The sequence below is a fragment of the Phalacrocorax carbo genome, chromosome 2 (genome assembly GCF_963921805.1).
Source record: "Phalacrocorax carbo chromosome 2, bPhaCar2.1, whole genome shotgun sequence".
Taxonomy (NCBI): Eukaryota; Metazoa; Chordata; class Aves; order Suliformes; family Phalacrocoracidae; genus Phalacrocorax; species Phalacrocorax carbo.
Window position 1 is genome coordinate 9,464,641 of NC_087514.1, and position 19,431 is coordinate 9,484,071.

General features: G+C 37.1%; 1 protein-coding gene across 9 annotated transcripts in view; it reads right to left on the reverse strand.

Moving 5' to 3' along the window:
* PHF20L1 (PHD finger protein 20 like 1) overlaps nucleotides 1-19,431 on the reverse strand; it is a 58,261-nt gene that overhangs the window by 20,000 nt on the left and 18,830 nt on the right. For 5 of the 9 annotated variants that reach the window (XM_064442060.1, XM_064442059.1, XM_064442061.1 and 2 more), the window contains 6 exons: nucleotides 15,555-15,637; nucleotides 11,532-11,784; nucleotides 9,348-9,533; nucleotides 8,935-9,141; nucleotides 1,254-1,472; nucleotides 997-1,053 (listed from right to left, as the gene is read on the reverse strand). In XM_064442060.1, the coding sequence (XP_064298130.1) occupies nucleotides 997-1,053; nucleotides 1,254-1,472; nucleotides 8,935-9,141; nucleotides 9,348-9,533; nucleotides 11,532-11,784; nucleotides 15,555-15,637 (1,005 nt within the window). The remainder of the gene's footprint in view (nucleotides 1-996; nucleotides 1,054-1,253; nucleotides 1,473-8,934; nucleotides 9,142-9,347; nucleotides 9,534-11,531; nucleotides 11,785-15,554; nucleotides 15,638-19,431) is intronic. The other 4 variants (XM_064442066.1, XM_064442065.1, XM_064442064.1 and 1 more) reach the window with 1 other exon arrangement.

A 19,431-nucleotide genomic window follows, 5' to 3' on the forward strand; every position in this document is an offset into this window, starting at 1 on the left:
AGGACAAAAAGCTTTCAAAAGTGCAAAATTCCAAACTAAAAAGATGACATCGTCTTAAAAACACATATTAGGTCTTCAGAAAGCCATTTGAAGGAAAATTTCAATATCAGAAAACTGCTGATGCTGTCAGTGCTTTCTACAACACAGTGACATCCTCACAGAAAACTGATTCTGACTAAAATTTATGATCCACTTTTTATACTGTGGTTCACTTCTAAACGCTGTTGGTACGCACATGAGGACGAGTACTTTGTCTCAGAAAAAATTCTATTTATCCAGTTAATTCTCCCCCGGCAAAATATATCCTACAAGGCTGTCACTCCGTAATAATTTTCTAAGCAATCAGCATTGAGGTAAATAATGAGGAAACTGACTTGTTACAGAAAACAAACCCTTAAACTCATTATTTAAGGATTGTTTCCTGCACACGAATTGGAGTCTTACTATTGTCTTGGGGAATATGGAATCAGAACTTTTACTTCCAGGAAAAACAAGGAAGAATCACTTAAATTCTTGTCCATATCTAATAATTTATTTTTTTTTAAACACAGGATGAACTGAGTCCCCCTTAATTTACATCTTGTTTCAGGAATTGCCAAATGTTTTGTGAGCAACACTTAACTCTTCTCCTCCCCCCCCCCCAATCAGTCAGTACAAGGAAATAAATGCAGTATCATAAAGTCAACTCAAATCAACAAAAACAAATGCCCACACCAAAAAAAAATAAACAAAACCAAAACCCACAACACCACAGGTGTCTCACAGGTGCTTCTGGATCCTCCCAAATCCTTGCTACGGACACTTTCATTTGCTCTTATAAAATTATTCTTCTACTATAAACTTGTCATACATATAAGAACTGTTTGTAAGACCTAAACAAACAAAAGCGCAGCTGGGCCCAGGAAATATTTTACGCTTTCACATTTGCTCTTCAGAGACATCAAAAGTTGGAGAATTTTCCCTTTTTCCCTAAAAATCTTATTTCTCTGTACATACCATATGTTGAAGAACTCTTCTCTTCCGGTTTTCCTTTTCTTTCCATTCTCACTGCACCTGCAAATTAAAAAAAGAATACATGACATAAGTGCAACGCCTGGCTGATGACCCACTTTCTTGTAAAAGTCATTAGACCATAAAAAGTCCTAATGATACATAACAATAAGAAACATATAAACAATAAAATTATCTTTAATGTCAGTTTACAATTATTTTTATTGTCTAAAGCACTGGAAACAAAAAGTATTGTAGTTTACCAACTTCTGAATGCTTGTCCTTCTCAATCACGTTCTTTAATATTTTCTCCTTCAGACTCTCAAAACATTTCTCCTTTATGGGCACAGAGCACTGTATCTCTGTCCCTTCAGAGCTCACTGATGTGGAAGACCTCTTTTTTTTACTATTCCCTTTGGGTAACTTTAGACTATTGGTTAAAGGCATTTCCAGATGCAAGGCATGTACATGGGACGAGGGTGCTGAAAACAAGAAGACAGATTTACTAGGCATTCCGTACGGATTGCAGCCAGATCACTGGCTGGGTCAGATCACTGAAACGTCAAGTATTGGTAATATCATCATCATACCTAACATATAGTTACTGCATATGAATGCCCAGGTCTTAGTCTTACAAACAAGGCAATACATGCCACAGAAAGTTTCACTTTGGAATTTGCACTCACTTTTAAACTACTTGTACTGTTTAAAGTGTGCTTTTCCTGCTATTTTTAAGCCTTTTTGTTTCCTTTTTAATGCACCGTAATAGAAAAGCACGTCAACAGTAAGGGTTAACGGTGCCGACATTGTCAATATCGCTTAAGTTAACATTACATTATGTGTCCAGAGAAACTAAGCTCTGGTACAACATTCTTAGTGCTATGTAAAAAATTTACACTTCTGCTTACTGTATTTTTCATTGATTTTAATAATATTTATTTGCTGTTTTTCACATGTATATTTAATCCACGTTTGAATTACATGCAAAATACTGTGATACTTTGTCAGAAGTCAGCTTAGCTCTTAGCACTATTCAGAGAAGTTTATTTAGTGAAATACCTAGGAGTTTTTTGATCTTTAACTGATTTAAATTAGGAAATAACATGGCAAAACAAAACTCAAATTATAATTTTCATTGCTAATATTTATAATCAAATAGGACAGTGGCATTTTCAAGTAATCAAACTAGAACAAACGTTATTTATAAATAAGTACATTATTGAGGTCATTCAAAACTCTGTTACTACATTCATCAATACTGTGAGGGCTTTAACTTTCTTATTTTCACTATGACAGCTTTTAACTTAATGTAATTACGAACACCTAATCTTCATAAGACTGTTGAGAGCATTTCAGGACCACAGCAAGGACATACTGTACAAAAATGCTGCTCTGCAAAGTCAGAAGGGGTTCAGGTTTTTCAATGCCAGCTGTGAACACTTGGAGGCATCAGTCACCTTCGGTGTCTCTCAAGATGAGCCCAAAAAAAAGTATCAGCATGTAAAAAACATTTGCAGGTTAAAAGTGCTGAACCAGAAATAAATAAAGTGAAATAAAAATAAGTCCTGAAAAATATCTGCTAGTGGTCAAGATATTAAACAAGACCAAATACAAAGCTGATCTGGAATGGGGTCTTTGAGTTCCCCCTTCTTTTCGTCCTTGGTTTGGTTTTTTTTAAATTATTCAGAAATAAAAAAAAAGCATTTAAATAAGCAGTGTTAAGATAATTTAGTAAATTCATCAGTCATAAAAGGATTCTGGGGAAAAGGCACGAGCGCCTCCAGGCTGACTCCGTAAGGCAGCCTTCCAGACCTGGACAGACCAATCCAATTCTACTACGATACAACATACACATTACGTGAAACTTACTCCAGCTCCTGGGCAGCCTTCTCAGGAGAACAGCCGGACTGCCACAGTGAGAAAGCCGCAGGGGCAGACAGAACAAGAGCAAGTAGTGTATCACCTACCAGACCACTTTTAAATGCCAGGTGTTCCCAGCTGCCAGATGCAGCACATCGCCATACCACGCAATCTAGCCAGCAGTCAGAAGCAGCTGCTCAGGTCGGTGTCCTGGGTTCTAACACAAGCTGCATGACCATGGCTGAGGCTGTCTGAGCCTCTCCACTACCTCCAATCAGCCATCTCACCTAAGACTTTATCCTTTCAAGACTGGTCTACTTTCCAGGCTCTCGCCTTTGTTTGTATTTTAAGTGGACTTTGCTTGCTGGGATGCTTAACATCGACACAAAAAACTATCCAACACTATCCTTTCTTGGGTTTCCTAATTAACGTTTGTTTGCAGGACTGAACTGCTTTGCCATCTGTGAAGCAATGAGTATATTTTAGCACCTCGGTAAAAGAAAAAAGTGACACTTCTCCACATCATCATGCTATCAACATCTTGTCTCATTTCTAAAAAGAGCACAAAAGGATCGCCCAAATGCACATAATTTGGTTAGGTCACTGCCATTTTGATGAAAAGATGTGAGAATACTCCCTCCAAACAAGCTCAAGAGAAATTTAGTCCCTATATTAGATGAACTAGTATTTAAATTTCATTATTCAGAAGAAATCCCGACCTCAGACATTCAAACGTGCTCTGCTATTGATAGCCACAACGCAACAAGCTTCAGTATCTCAATAATTTTCAACACACGCATATCTGACAAAGTAATCAGCTAGTAACTAACTGATTGCGGGAATGTTTATCACGGGCAGAAATCTGCTACGGTCACAATAGCCAATAACCAATAGCCATCTCAATGACAGAGCTCTCCAAACTGCCTCTCTCCAGACTGTCTTTCTATAGCAACCCTAAGAGAGAAATTACTATTATGCCTGCAGACACTGCAGTGTTATTCTCAGCTTTTACTGTTACTAATCAGAAGTCGTTCTAGATTGAGAAGCCTCAATTCTCAAACCCTAAATAAAGTGTTAAGGCTTGCAGAGCCTAGTTTTCAGCTGGGCAATCATTATGCCTTGCAAGTAACCACAGAATTAGACAAAGTAGAAAATCACAGCCTGAAAGCCAAGTACCAAATGCAGCAAGAAAAATATTAGTTTATAAAAAAAATCCTTTATGGAAATATTACCATGTATTTTTAACTGTTACTTTTAATTGCAATTTTATTCCTGTTGAGGAGTCTAGTCAGCCACCTCCCACGCAGTGAAGTGTGGGAGGTCTGCAATTAACACTCAGCAGAGAGAAGGATGCTTAGAGATTAGAGATTGCTGATTATGACATTGTTCTGAGATCAATTTTATCACCAGAAGACCGATTTCAGATTAAAAACAAATGCAAACCACAGCAATTTTCAGTCTGCTTTATGACACATTTCCAATGCTACCTCTCCTGGTCTGGCACGGAGCAGTGACACAAGCACCCCTCGTGTGGGCGCAGGCACCGAACAGGCTGAACAAGTGCAGCAGCACAGACGGGCTTTAGTGGTACCGCTTATTTCAGTTCAGCAAATTAAAATAAATTGTACCAATGTGAAGCAATTTATTTTGTTGCATGATATTCTATTCCATGGCTTTTAACGTTTCAACTTTCCTAATAACATAAATATGATCATCTGCATTAATAGACAACTTAAATCACAGCATGACCACCATAATTCATGGTTCTAGCATAATTAATTTTCTGTTTTGAATTCCCAGTGCACAGGATTAATTTTATGCCTAAATGCACTTTAAATGCACTATTACAGATTAATACCAGATCCTGCACAAAATGATCTCTTTAGGAAGGATGAGCACCTGAAAGCTTCTTGCCTGCCTTCAGTTAACTACCCCAAGAATCAGCTGGGAACCTCAGGGCATAGATTAGAAGGGCAGACATTCAAATTAGGGAGTAAACCTGACTGTCAGTACATGTTCAGAGTAAAACAAACAGCTCCAAAGTAACAAGGGCTTTAGTTCACTAGAGTCTAGATACCTCTTAAAAGCAGGGTAACCAATAACATTGGCAAGAGTTTATTAAAAAGCAACTGATCTCGTTTTCTGAAAATTTTACAGGTCAGCCATTTCTTCTTCTTGCTGCAGTAAACTTATCAATAAAATTATACAAAAGTATACAATGTTTTTTTCTTTTAGCCTAAGTGCAGATTTCTCCCATACAGTTAACCTAATGTTACCCTACTAGCAAAATCACCCAGACTGAGCTAGAACAGGAAATAACAGCTGATAATATTATTATTTTATATTAATATCATTATATTAGTAAATATAACAGTATTTTCCTTTTACTTTAATTTTAAAACCCAAATTGCTTGCTGAAATTATATTTGCTCACTACAGAACAGTTAAACTAACACAAATGGTGTTACAGAAACCAAGAAAAATCACAAATTTAAGGCAAATTACAACTACCGAAAGATCTGACCTTCACGTAGTCAGAACTGGGAAACTAGTGTTTTGCATGTATTCAGACCGACTGTGAATTTAAAGCCTATAAAAGGTTAAGTAATAAAAAGGCCAGTTAGCTACATTTTAAGAAGTCTGACAAACGAAAGCAAGGATTCTTAGTTCTGTGTGTACATCAGGTGACTGCGAGTAGGTCCACACAGCAGTTCAGGCAAGGAGTACCTCTGCTCAGTAATTAACTGGTACTCTACCAGTGCCTACCGAAGCGCGCAGTACTTCCACGTAGCCTGTGGATTGAAGGAATCGATCAGAGTGCTTTTGTGTTGCCTTTAAGAAATTGCAAGTTGGTAATTTTGAGCAACGATTCTGAGAAGGAATCTACGTGTTAATACTATGAGTTGCCATTTATGCTTCAGTGCATTTATGCTTCAGTGCACCTCCTCCCTCCCCTCTGAAAAACACCAAGTTTGTATCTTTTGAATAAAGAAGTCATCAAAATGCATCATTTTCAACAACATAAAATTATATTTTCAATTGACTCAACTGATAGCCCACATCAGAAGTCTAAACTTAAACTTCAAAACCCACAAGTTCCATCTCTGGGTCTAAACCAGTACAGCTCTTTCACAGAAGGGTCAGGGATCATAATAGGCTGTTTCTGGCTAAATACTTCTGTTACCTCCGTAATTTCTGAAACTATCTGTGGTTGTCTACTTCAATGATTAAGACGACAGCAGGTCCAAATTAAGTGCACTTAGCAAATTCCATACTGTGGTCAAGATCTAGAACACCAGATCTGTCCAGATTGTGTCAGTAAAATCTAAAGAGCAGAAATATCATAAAAGGTCACAGATTTAAAATAGTTCCTTCAGATCAAAAAAAGCAATTACAGAATAGTCTGGATTGTACCCCAGAGTTCTCAAATTGTAATGTATAATGTCACAATGGATACGCTAAACGATGCAATATATTAAATTACACTTAGGCAGGCAGATGTTCCTGCATAATGCAAATTAACTTTTCTCACTAATTTCAAGCACTGACAGGAATGAGAAAGGAAAGCTTTGGGCACCTCTCCTTTATATATTAGGTTGCCATCATTTAAAAGTGTTCATTAAAGAAGGAAAAGTAGTGATAGAGTGGATTCTATTCATTCTCATGAAGCACAAGAATCTGGTGTAATTATGTGTGCTTAAGTAATGTGACTTGAGAACCTGTGCTATTTCAAAAGCAAGAAGATGTATTCTAAAGCAAAGAATACAACAAAAACTTTTCAACAGTGTAAAGTAACTCCAGAGGTTTCAAACCTGAACTTGAAAGCTACATTTTTCTTTTTCTTCTAAGAACACGAGAAGGATAAGAGACAAGCGGGTTTCAGAGTTAGAAGCCTGAGATGAACCCAGAAGACACATGAGCTTTGGTTACAGAGCCCTAGAGATACTACTGACAGAGGCAGCTAGCTCCAAAACTTTCTATGACATCTCTGAATTAAAGATATCAAACTGCTTAGATTAGTCTTTCAGTCCACAAAGCTTACACTGCTCAAGTGGATGCTGGGCTGCGTACTGCTAAAACCTTCTGACATCTGGGCAAACAGTCGGCATGAAAGCTCAAAGCAGAGTTCTGTTGCATGGAGAACAACTGTAATACATGAAAATTAGGAATAAAAGCCAGATCTATCCGGAAGGTAAAAAACCCAGAAGACAAAAAGGCAGCTGGCAAATCAGTTCCCTGAGAGCTTGTAACTCTTAAAGTTACGTAGGTTCAAAAAAGCTCCTAATACTGTATAAACTATATCCTGCAGCATAGGTGGCAAGCACTTCCATCTTCCCATTCTGGACTCAAGTAGTAAAACCAGATAGTTTTGTCTGGGAATGGTTTTCCCTGACACAAAGTGTGGGGACACGTGAAATTTTTTTGGTGGCTCTAAATGAAACATATTATTTCTTTAGACTCAACTGTGGCCAAGACCAAGCTCAACAAACAGGTACAAGTGTGGATGCTGGGTTTAGAACCAACTCAGAGTCCAACCAGGCAATAAAATAAATAGCCATCAGCATTACCATTTACACATTGAATGATTCAGAAACCATATCAGAAAAGCTGGAAGTTAAATTCCTAGTAATTTAAATGAGTTTTAACAAACAAGAAACAGATGGTAACTGGAAGCTGTTTGTTTGCTTTACAGTCTTGTTTTATGAGTGGGTGAATATACATCTCCCAAAAACTCTTCTCTTAGGGGCAGACGACGTGTTATACAAGGACTTCTACAGAAGTAATTTTCCTGGGAATCTGCTATTCGACTGCTATGCAATGTATCAAAGGCAAATGAAGACTGTCACAGGGTTTCACTCGAGAAATTAAGTAATATTTTTAAAAATTTAAGTGGCTGCTCATTAGAAATTCTTGTAGTCCTTATTTTGACAAATTATAGATTTATTTTTTTTTTTGAGAGTGAGAGACAGGATAATTACAATCGTCTATTTTAATCCACGCAATATTTATCCAAGAATCCTACCCAGCCTTTGCTACGCAAGGTTAAACAGCTACGCAACAACTTGATGAAGCGATCACCTCACACCTTTGGTGGGAGCGTGTGTGGGCAGACACCCAAGAAGGGGCCGTACATACTAAACAAACTGCCCCACTGCCCTACTGAGCACTGCAGCTGTACTATCAGCTTAATGCAAAGTTGCTTTCTTCCCCTAAATACAACTAAGTTATAGATTTGAGTGCCATAATTATATACTTTAAGGTCACATTCTCCTCCCTTACTGTCGATCACATCTACCAAAAGCTTCCCCATCAGAGCACAATAATTTTATTTTTTCCTCCTCAAATTATTGAACAATTTTCTCATTGGAGGAAAAAAAAAAAAGGCTTGTGAGAAAATTCTTTCTTGGAAGCCAATTAAAAATGGTACGATACTTACACACATAAGACAGACTCACAAAAAATATGCAAACCACTATGTAAACCCTTTCCCAAATCTCTTATTTGCCTCTATGCAAGTGATTCACACCACAAGCAGGTGAACTATTGCAATGAGGGAGGCAGCACAGAGTTGCAGGATCGGGCTCTACGCTAACTCTGTGAGGGTGAGCCAAGGCTATGTAAGTTTTAGAGGATTTTTCAGAAATATTTTCAAGTAATATTTTGTAGCAAGCAAATGACAAAATTTCCACTGCAAACAGAAGCAAAGGTAGAGGAATGCTGACTGCCTGCAAAATGCTAACAAGTTTTAAAGCTGAAGCCACAAGATCAATGAGTACATCTAGATTTAATATGTATTAGTATGTTAGTAAACAATATCATAAATTATTTTTACCAGTTTTAACAATACCTTTTGGAAAGAAATATTGTTTTATATTCCACACTCTCAGACCCTCCTTACAGTGTGTTAGAAAAAGTGTTAATGGAGCTCAAAGCCAGTGGAAGACGAATATGCAGATGGATGGAAGAGTGGCAGGTTTGTGAGTGCGCCCAAAAGAAGCACCCCCTCATTCGGTGAGACTGCATACATACATGTTTTAACCCTGCAACTATAAACCTAACTGGTTGTATACTGAATCTCTTTACCTGACGCTGTTGTAGCTACTCTTCCATCAGTTACTGCTTTGGAAGAAAGATATGTAATCATCTGAATATCTTCCTTGTCTTTACTGGGATATTCATTACGGAAAGTGGATTCAGTGGATAATGGTGCTGTAACTTCCAAACTACGGCTTAAATCAAGGGGGAGACATGGTCCACGCTTCTCAAGTGACATGTGAGCAACATCAGGTACTACATAAAAGAAAAAATGTAATATTAAAAGAGATACATAGGTCCAACAAACAACAGTTTGGATTTCAGCGTTACGTAACATACGAACAGCATACAGCTTTAGCTACAATCAGTCAAAATACCCCATTAGATGAAAACCGTGACAGGTCTAATTTTTATGATTCAATTTCTCTTGGGCAGTTCTTTATTAGATTAAGATACATTACCCTCCAATTTTGATGACTGTTGGTTTTGACCACTGATGGAGAACACTTTTCCATCAGTAACTGAAGAGGGAGAAGAAACTTTTTCTACAGAATCATCAGGCAAGGAGCAAGTGGCTAAACGCTGTGATCTTCTTCTCCGTTGGCTATGTTTGTAGGATCTAGGGGAATTCACTGGCTGTGATGGACCTAAAAAGAGATCTTTCAATGTTCATGAAGCAGAGAGATATACCATAATCTTACCGCAGTATTTGAGATCTAAAGATGGGGAGTGATTTAAATAGCTCTTATTTGCAAAGCTGGTAATCACAGCAGAACCGGTAAGAGTAATTAAAAACTGTGACTACCAGGAGCAAAAAAAGTTATGCTCAAGATATGACTGCTTTTTGCTTATTATACATTATTAGGGCATGTACTTCCCCACTGCTAAAGGCTGTTGTTGTAGGCAAACAGTGTATTTACAGTAAGCAACCCCCCCATATAACCCATGAGAGAAGGCTACTTATAATGGAAGGGGCAATAGGATTTAACAGTAAACAGAACAAATGATCACAGTTAAAGATCTAAAGAGTTATGGATAGTGGTAACATACAACTTAAAAAAAAATCAAAAGCAGTGGCTAATTTTATATCCCGTGTCCCATCTTCTGCTAACCTGATATCAACACCCCAACTACATTTCAAGCACACACTGCCAAGGCATAGTAAGAGGGCTCAGGAACCTCAATACTTAAAAAACAAGCAGGGGGGATTGATACAGGTTAATATAGGCCTGATTCATTAAAAACAAAAAAACCCACACTCCCCTACACCTCTCCATTTTTACCCAATTTCACAAACTTTTGCATTAGAAAAACATATAAGTCATTATTACACTGTAAATCACTGTTCTCTCTTTTTCTTAAGCAGTTTTTAGAGTCTAAGATGTACAGATTAAAAAATAAAGACACAGCAAAATTAGATTTCTATTAGAAGTGGTGAAGGCTTGGAAGCCAAAGACTAAAAGACAGCACTAACAAGCGCTGAGCTTTTAAGTAACCTATTTTTAAATTAGCCGGTTTTGAAAATTTTGCTACGGAGAAGTCTAACTTAATCCAAAACACAAACATGCTCAAGAAAAACTACTTACCATTATTTTAGGGGTGGGGAGGGAAGGCGTATTACAATATAGATGACCATTAATATTTTGTGGGGACAAAATATAATTTATACCAATGTGTCCTGAATAAAGGTGGCTGAATTTGCACCCCTCCCTCTCCCAACCCTTTAAAGTTATCTGTGAGGAAAGATTAAAAGAAACTTATCTCCTAAGGGAAAATATCAAATCAAGGTTAGGGGGAACACTCAATGCAGGTACAGGCTTCCATCCTCAAGCACTATTCTAGAAGTGAACCAAAGTGTAGCTTTTGACTTACTGTAACCCACACTTACTTTAACTGTTGGCCTCATCATTTAATGTTCTTCAGGCAACAAAGAGCCTGACTCTAAGCAATGCTAAAAACTTAATGTAATCTCAAAAATCATAGAAATATTTTAATATACACAAAAAATAGCATATTCAAGGATGCAGCAGAAACCTTTCCCTGTTCTTCTGATAACCACTATTTTGGTACTTTGCAGATCAGTTACACATATTAAGGAGCTGAACACCTGTGGTATTTTTCTGGGACAAAGAAACCCGATTTTTTTATTTCTCCCCACCACAGATCTTGACCCCATCTTCTCTTTCACACCCCATTGGGAGGAAATATCACATAAGGTGAAGAATGCCACAGGCACCAGGTACTGCACATCAGCCTGCCGAAGGCAGAATTTCTCAGAGAAGGAAAGGTTCACAACCAAGGTGTACGTCTTTTCTTTTTAATGAATCAGGCCCCTTCAGAAGAGAGATTTGATTTTTCCTGTATCACTGTTAATACTAATGTGGAGTTTTAAGCTGGAGGGAAAGCCAACCATTAAAAGCCACGACTCTAGAAATATATTATTTAAATGTATTATTTCTGTAATTCATATGCCTTATTATGTCACTTGATTTTTAGAATACTGAGCTACCCCTAATTCTCCCGCTTGGACCTTTTATTTAAAGCAGATTCATTTTTAAAAGCAATAGCCATTTACAACCAAAAGAAAATTTCTGTATATCTCTTATAAGTAATTACGGTATTTTTTTTAAAATGTCTGTGCTCACTAGTTTTATTTATCACAGCAGAAGGAAGCTGAGAGACCAGCGTCAAATCCTCGACTTGTATTAATTCTGGGGAAAGTGGTGATTTAGGGGGCTTTATACACCCAGAAGAATCTCCAGATTCTTGTTTGCATTTCTTGCTGCGAGCCTTTCCTGAAGACAAAGTTGAGGATAACAGTGCAGGTTTCTGAATGTTGGCAGAACTGCTAATATCAGCTTCATTTTTTTTCTGACTTTGTGGTTTAGGTGAAATCTCCTGAATAAATAATAAAAAATTGATACTTTTATTTCAGTTTCTTCGCTGTAGTTCTTGTATTCTATTTTGATCTTTTTAAAAGCAAATTTAGTATTCAAAACACATTTTAAAGCAACATTATTTTCAGTACAAATGAAAACTAAAATGCATCACATTAAACTTTTTAAAGGAGCACTATCAATTATTTTCAGTATTCAGACCACCCTCATTTATACTATTGGAAATACCTGCAAAAAGCCTGAAAACAAACCATTTCTCCCATATTCCCATTTTAAAAATTCACCAAAGTCTTTTTAGTTTCTCTCTCTTTCATCTTCAGTAGACCAGGACTGTCAGTGCTGTCTCAAAGTATAACTTGGAGAACACTTGTTACAGGCCAGAATACACACGCTGATCTACAGTCATAGAATGTCTCAAGGTGGATGGGGCCCATATGGGTCATCAAGTCCAACGCCCTGCTCCTCGCGGGAAAACCTAAACCATATGACTATGGGCATCGTCCAGATGCTCCTTGAACTCTGACAGGCTTTTGCACTGCGATGAGCAATCATTGTTCAGAGGAGTGCAGTTCTAAAAAGAGTTGCCAAGATTTTCCCTTCACAGCCATTTCCCTGACCATAGCGGAAAAAAAAAATATTTAAAAAGCTCCTCAGGAAAACTCTGTTTAATACAAATTTCATTTTTAGAGAAGAACCTGAAAAAGTTGATAACGCTCCTTTAAGGAATGTCTGAAAACAATAAAAAGTTTCCAAATACTGAACACACTCTCACACAACCCCTTTCAGTGCTGGGAGTCTGGATTTCACCACATTATATGTTTGTGCAAACACATGAAGAAATCACAACTTCTAGCACCACAGGGTTAAATAGATTGCTAACTGTTGGGGAAAATGAGCAGATAAAGAGTTAAAACAGTTTTTGAAGAAAAAAGAAAACTTCAACATCTAATGCAGCTTTCCAACTTCATCAATTTTCATCCTTCTTAACATACACACTGAAGTATTATTTTTAGACAGTTAGCATGCATTGACAGACATCAGCATTTTAGATTTTTAGCTGGAAGGAAGTTCTTCCTACTTTACTGAATAAACTGTGCATGTGTTACAACTTGCCCAACAATGGCAAACTACAACATCTGAGCATAATTCCTTAAACCTGTCCCCTTTTCTTGTCCCAGTTACACCACACAGTGTAGCACCACCTAATAAAATCATAACTAAGAAGTAGAAGGATATATCTAGAACGTGCGCATCCCTTTATCCAAACTAAAAACGTCACATCTCTGATGATTTGAAGCTATTATTGAGTTTTGTTATAAATCGCTGTTTTATTTTCCACTGGAACTTTCCATGTTCCAATGGAAAAAAAAAAGGCAAAGCAAAAAACCACAAGTGCACATTCTATGTTTGTAAAAGGGCACCCCCGAATGCTACATGAATAGCTTGCTGGAAGTATCATGTAAAGATCCGGTGCAAAACATCCCATTCAGCAGACGTCAGATCTACCTTGAGTAACTCAATTACACATGTGCTAAGTGCAGTTTATTCATTTAAATAAAATATTCCATGAACTGTAGAGTATACCTATGCTGGTTATGAGAGGTATTACCAGAAATTAATTAGAGTCGTAACTTGTAAATAAACAATTTTATTGTTCATCTTCACAGATGTGAAAGACATTACTACAGCATCCATTACTTTCAAATTACAAAGTTATTTAAACAAGATTAAAAAAATTAAATTAATATTTTGATAAGGTGCTTAACCTCTTAACAGGACAAATTAACATTAAAAACCTTAATGAATTAATGTTATTCATCTAATCAGGTCTTGGTCAAAAGGAAATAACATGACATACCCTAATACAGTTAAATAAACTACTGTATCTGCAACTAATCATCTGAGGTTTTGGGTTTAAGACAACTGTAAACTAAAAATATATAAATATAAATAAAATAAAATAAACTTCCATCAACAAAGTCAGTTTTCGGCTACTGGCCTGAATACTTCTACCATGTTCTGTATTACATTATTTAAAAAAACCTACAAGGTATTTTACCCATTCAATTGTATAGCAGTAGCAGACAAAACCTCTAAGGAATGTCAGCTTTGCTACTGGAAAACCTTCTGGGGAGGTTTAGAACTCGGCCATTTTAATTTGAATTTGGGCAGCAACTTAGTGAAAAAAAAGCTTTAAGCTCAAAAATTTTCCTCCCCACAGTTAAACATTTGAATGTTTGTGAGGTTTCTGTTTTTAGTTAGAAGTGAAGGAAGACGACAAATTGGGATTTTAGATGCCTCTTCAAAGGAACTTCAGTATTTCCAAAAATGAGGTTTTTCAGACCATTAGCATGTAAACAATGACAGAGACATCTTTTTTTATATCTAATCAATGAAACAGAAACAGCCGAGTTACCAAGTCTAAGAAGTAACAAAAAGTTTTTAGTAAATATGCACTGTAGTTTATACTGTTGCATACACAGTCTATGTAAACCACAAAGTCCCATTCACCGCAATGGGATTCTGCATGATAAGATTTACATTGTAATGATTCTTCCAAAAACAACATGCTGTAAGCCATTTCACAGTTTTTTGCACATTGAAAATTTCACACACAGTAGCAATAAAATCATAGCATCTTTAATATGCAAAAATTTGAGAAATGGAATGTCATGTCAATACATTGTAAACCTTTATGCAAAATATCGGACAATGCATTGACACCGTAGTGGCTCAGTTAGCCGTTACAGTGACAGCATTAAAAACAGAAACTCATGTTCCATTGACAAGACTCGCATCCAATGCGGCGCCAATGGAAAAACCACAGCAACGCAATTATATATCAGCTCTAAAGAACAAGTACAACTAAAATATCAAATAAAGTTTGGGGTAGGGACTGTTCATAGAGTGTGCCGGGGCTTAAGAACAGAAGTACTCTTTTAAGAATTGCAGGCAGCAAGGCTATTTTATTCAAATGCTGCTGTTAAAGAAGAATGAAAATGAATACAAAAAAGCTGTATTAAAACTACATTAAGGCTCTGATTTAAATCATTGGAAAACAAAGATGTCCTGAATCAAGACCACTGTTCATCCTTAGCTTGCTTTACCATGCTTCGGCATTCAGCCCTTTTAATATGCAAGATAATGCACAACTCGGAGTCAAGCAATGCCTGAACACAACGGAATAAGCCAAAGATAAAATGGCAGCCTTCAGGTCCTGCAAATATGCAGGTTTAAAAATCAGACCCTTAACATTATTTAAAAGTTTCTTTTTTGTATTTATTAAAATACACACCCTTGCAAAATGTATGGCTCATTGAGCAGTTCATAAAACACATACATACAAGCCTACAACACCAAATTCTTACAATATAAAAGAAACTTCTTTTAAAAGAAGTTCTGCTTGATGTCAAAAACCCTGTTTTGAACACAAATTAAATTTGTGTAAGGGCCTTTTCCTAACCTAGTCATGGTTCCAGCTATAAAGCTGGACCTCGGGACACTGGTCTCCTCACATTTGTTGCATGGAGACTCCATTTTCCTTTGTTTTCGGTTAGTTTTCTAACACAAAAGCTCATTACTGAAATTCAAGTCAACACTAAGAGACAATTAAATTCCGTACTTCTGGCTCTGCCAGAAATGTAAACATAAGATCAATTTTCAGTTCCCTATTATATCTGAAGGGGCAAATTTTAATGTTGTAGGTACTACATCTCCATGGCACACTCGAGTGGGAACCTTGCAAAAGAATCAAACTCTACCATTTCATACCTGCTCCAGGACTGGAGCTGTTTCTTTGTTGCCTTCCTTTTTTTCAGCACCATCTGCAACAACAGCTTTGGATGCCAATAAACCTTAGGAGAAAAATTGCAGAGATTTTTAGTTAGAAGCAGCTTGCAATAAGAATTTGGGGAAAACAAAGCAAAACAGTGGGAGGAGAAATACGATCTGCTTATATCTACAATATAATTCTCTCCAAAACAGCTCCACACAAAGCGGAACACTTTAAATTAGAAGAAACAAAGGTAAAGGACGTTCCCATGACGGTGCCCTTTCACAAGTGGTACTTCTCTGGCATTTCCACTAGCAAGGTAAGAATCAAATTATCAATTGTAAAATAATGCCTCACCATCTTTTTAAAGCCCAAGCCTTTAGGCTTTAAAATCAAAACTTAAGTATCATAGGCTTGGGAGATCAAAAAGCTTTACAAGCCTTTTCTCTCTCTCCCCTTTCCAGTCTTTAAGAAGTTCCCATCAGAATTTGTATTACTACTTCTTAACTCTAACACATGCAAACCTTTCTTAGACAGAATAGAACGTTTCCAAATGAATGTTCTCAGCAGAGATGCTCCTAAATTACCTCAATAACAAGACCAAATTGGCAACAAATATATCAGAATACATCTTTCATTAACTGATATACAATATCACTACTACAAAACAAAGAATCTGTAAAATCAAGGCAACATAAATACGAGGGAGCTTTTTGGTGGCTCAGCATATAGCAATAGCTTCATTTCTGCTTCACACGAAAATTTCAGTGACCTAAGTATGAAGAAAGAAAAAATTCTATACCATAAAACAAAGCAGAACCGACAAAACCTGAAAAACACAAATCTGAATAAAAGTTACTATTACGATCCCTGGGAATGTCAATATTGGGGGTGGAGAGTTTAACTCCTCAAAAATAACTTAGGCTGACAGATGCACAGGAAATTCCTATTGCATTCCATGAAAAATTAGATATGCTCAAAATTAATTTACAGTGCCCAATGCCCAAGAAATTATAAATCAGTGAAGCCTGGGCTCTCAGGAAGTGTTTAGGACACTAAAAAAAAAACCCCAAGCCAAACACCAAACACCACACACACAAAACCAACAATGTGGTATTCTGCTAGAGAGCTATCACATTTCAGCATTCCACAATAAATACTCGGTGCTTTTTTGGATTTAGTCTTTACATTAGATTAAGTTATGCTTCAGTTTACTGAAAAGTAGTTATGTTTTAAATAAACTTTGAGAACACTACATCCATAGCTAGAGGTGCAAACTAATTGATTTTACAGCTAAACGGGTTAACCAAAAAGCAGAAACTTACTTAGCCCTATTATATTAATACAAATAAAATCAGCAGATAAGATTTTAATTTTGCATTAGGCTTCATAAAGGATTTCGGTTTCATGGACCTGAATAAACCTCTGACTCAAATTATCCTGTTTAAATCAAGTTGCAAAGTTAGCAATGTTATTTATATAGACCACCATGCTTCTAAAGTGAAAAGCGTAAAATAAGTTTCAAAATTAAGTGAGGTAGAGTTTTAAATGCTAAACAACAATATACAGTCTATATGGCAGCTTTTGTGGTTCTACAAACCACAGGTTGCCCAGAGAGGTGGTCGATGCCCCATCCCTGAAAACCTTCAAGGTCAGGTTGGACGGGGCTCCGAGCAACCTGATCTAGTTGAAGATGTCCCTGCTCACTGCAGGGAGGCTGGACTAGATGACCTTTAAAAGATCCCTTCCAGCCCAAACTATTCTATGGTTCTATGATTTTTATTTCTAGCTAAATGCTCAGTGCTCAGAAAGTCAACCCACGAAACAAACCCAGCCTCCATCAGACCTGTCTATATATAAACTCATTTCCTTCTCTACCCCAATAAGCATCTTCCTAAATAATTACCTTGCCTGCAGAAAGACAAAACAACTCCACAAGCTACTACAGCAACAGGACTACAGGTTCACCATCCCGTCAGCAACAGCATGTAACAAAACAAGCATGGGGTGGCATAGTGAACCAGAAGTGTTCTATTCTGTAAGCTTGCTGCAGACATTTCTGTTCTTATACATATCAACACTGCAGCAGGAGATGGGGAAGCAAGCATGCCAACAGAGGCAAAAACTAATTGGGAGACATTAATATATGCTTCGCGGGAGACACCCTTCACCTTCGGGAAATGTAATTTCTCCCAGTGGCAGTAGCAGAAGAAAAAGAAGCAAAGGAAGCAACTTCAGCGTGTTGAATGGTGAGCAAAGAACACCAGATGCAGCTGTTGCTCTCACGGCAGACAAGGAGAACCTTCTGCAACAAATACTGAATGCTGAATTGAAATCCAGAAAACAGTTGCCTTCAGACAGTATCCTACAACCACGTTATTTGCTCTATTTCCCCGGTACACCCATAAGACACCTGGTAAATGAACGTTTTCCTCACAGCTACAATGCTTCATGGTGCTTCTGTAGCCATTCTGACAGGCACACCAGCATGATTCCCAACCTTCCTTCAAATCTAAAAGCTCATGCCAGAAACAAACAACAACTTACAAGCATTTCAAGCCTAAGAAATAAGCACAAAGCAAGAGGAAGTTTGATCATCAGCAGTTACATTTTCAAAATACTCCATTATATGCAACAATTAAAAAAAAAAACTTACTACAGTATGAGTTGCAGAAGTGTGTTAATTTGAGAACAGTCACACAAAGAAACTACCAAGCATGACAAATTTCATCTTGTAATTAAAGAATTAATTCACTTTCACTGAATGGAATCATATTCTCTACTAGCAGAGTAAGTGTTCTTGGAGAGACACACACTGTTTTTAGAATGATAACAAAGTCAATGGCTGCAACATTATGTTTTTTGATCATTCAGTTCAGTCTATATGAGCCCGTCCAACTGAGATTATTCTCACAAAGCTCCTTATGAAAAGAGAATCTATTCACAAGGACAGAAAAATATAATTTCTAAAGCTACAAGTTTTTCAGCTGGTTGCGGTACCTTCTGCTATAACTGCTATTGGAAAGAAATAACAGGGCTCTGTAAATATATACCGCTAGTATATATCTTCTACTTCTACAGCAGCAATTAAATTGGGACTTAACTGAGGGTATATATGGTATGGGCAAAGAAAGTAGAAACGAGGCTGATTAGTTAACAGATGTCTAATTTAACTCAGTACCAAATAAGAAGCCTTCCAGGAAAGAAAATCCTGCAGGCAGAAGGTGGGTTTTTTGAAAGAGTGCTTCCTTCGTATCATATTCCATACTGGCCCATTTCATTTGTTTTCTCCTTTACACGGAAGTACTGATGAGGAGACTGAAACAGAACCACATTCATAAGAAAACTGACTAAACATCCTCAACTGCTGACCTATGAAAGGTTGGATCAGCCAAAACAAGTCCGAAAAAACCTCATCACGCAGTTTAGTAAATCAGGTTATTTTTACCTTACAGAAACAAGTAAGACTTTTTATATGAATGAGCATACCCCATCTACTACAAAAAACAAACCAACACAAAGCCCCTCTCATCTGTAGCACAGTAAAGTTTGACAGACTTCACACAAAATATTATTTGCTATGAGGGAAATGCATTTCTATCTTACCGTCTGTTCAAGGGTCCCTCTGTTAAAGGGGGGAGTTCACAACTTATTTCCACCCAGCTTTTGAAATGCACCTGGAACGTCCCCAGCACAGGTACAAACATATTACCTCATCCCAAATACTGAGAGGATCAATGCAGGCAACACGATTTGTGTATCGTGAGGCATGGGGGAGGAGGGATAAAAACTTAAATAATTTTTCCACAGTTAAGTAAATTTCTAATTTCTGTAAGATTTTGGAATAAAACGCATTTTTCAACTTTTAAAGATAAG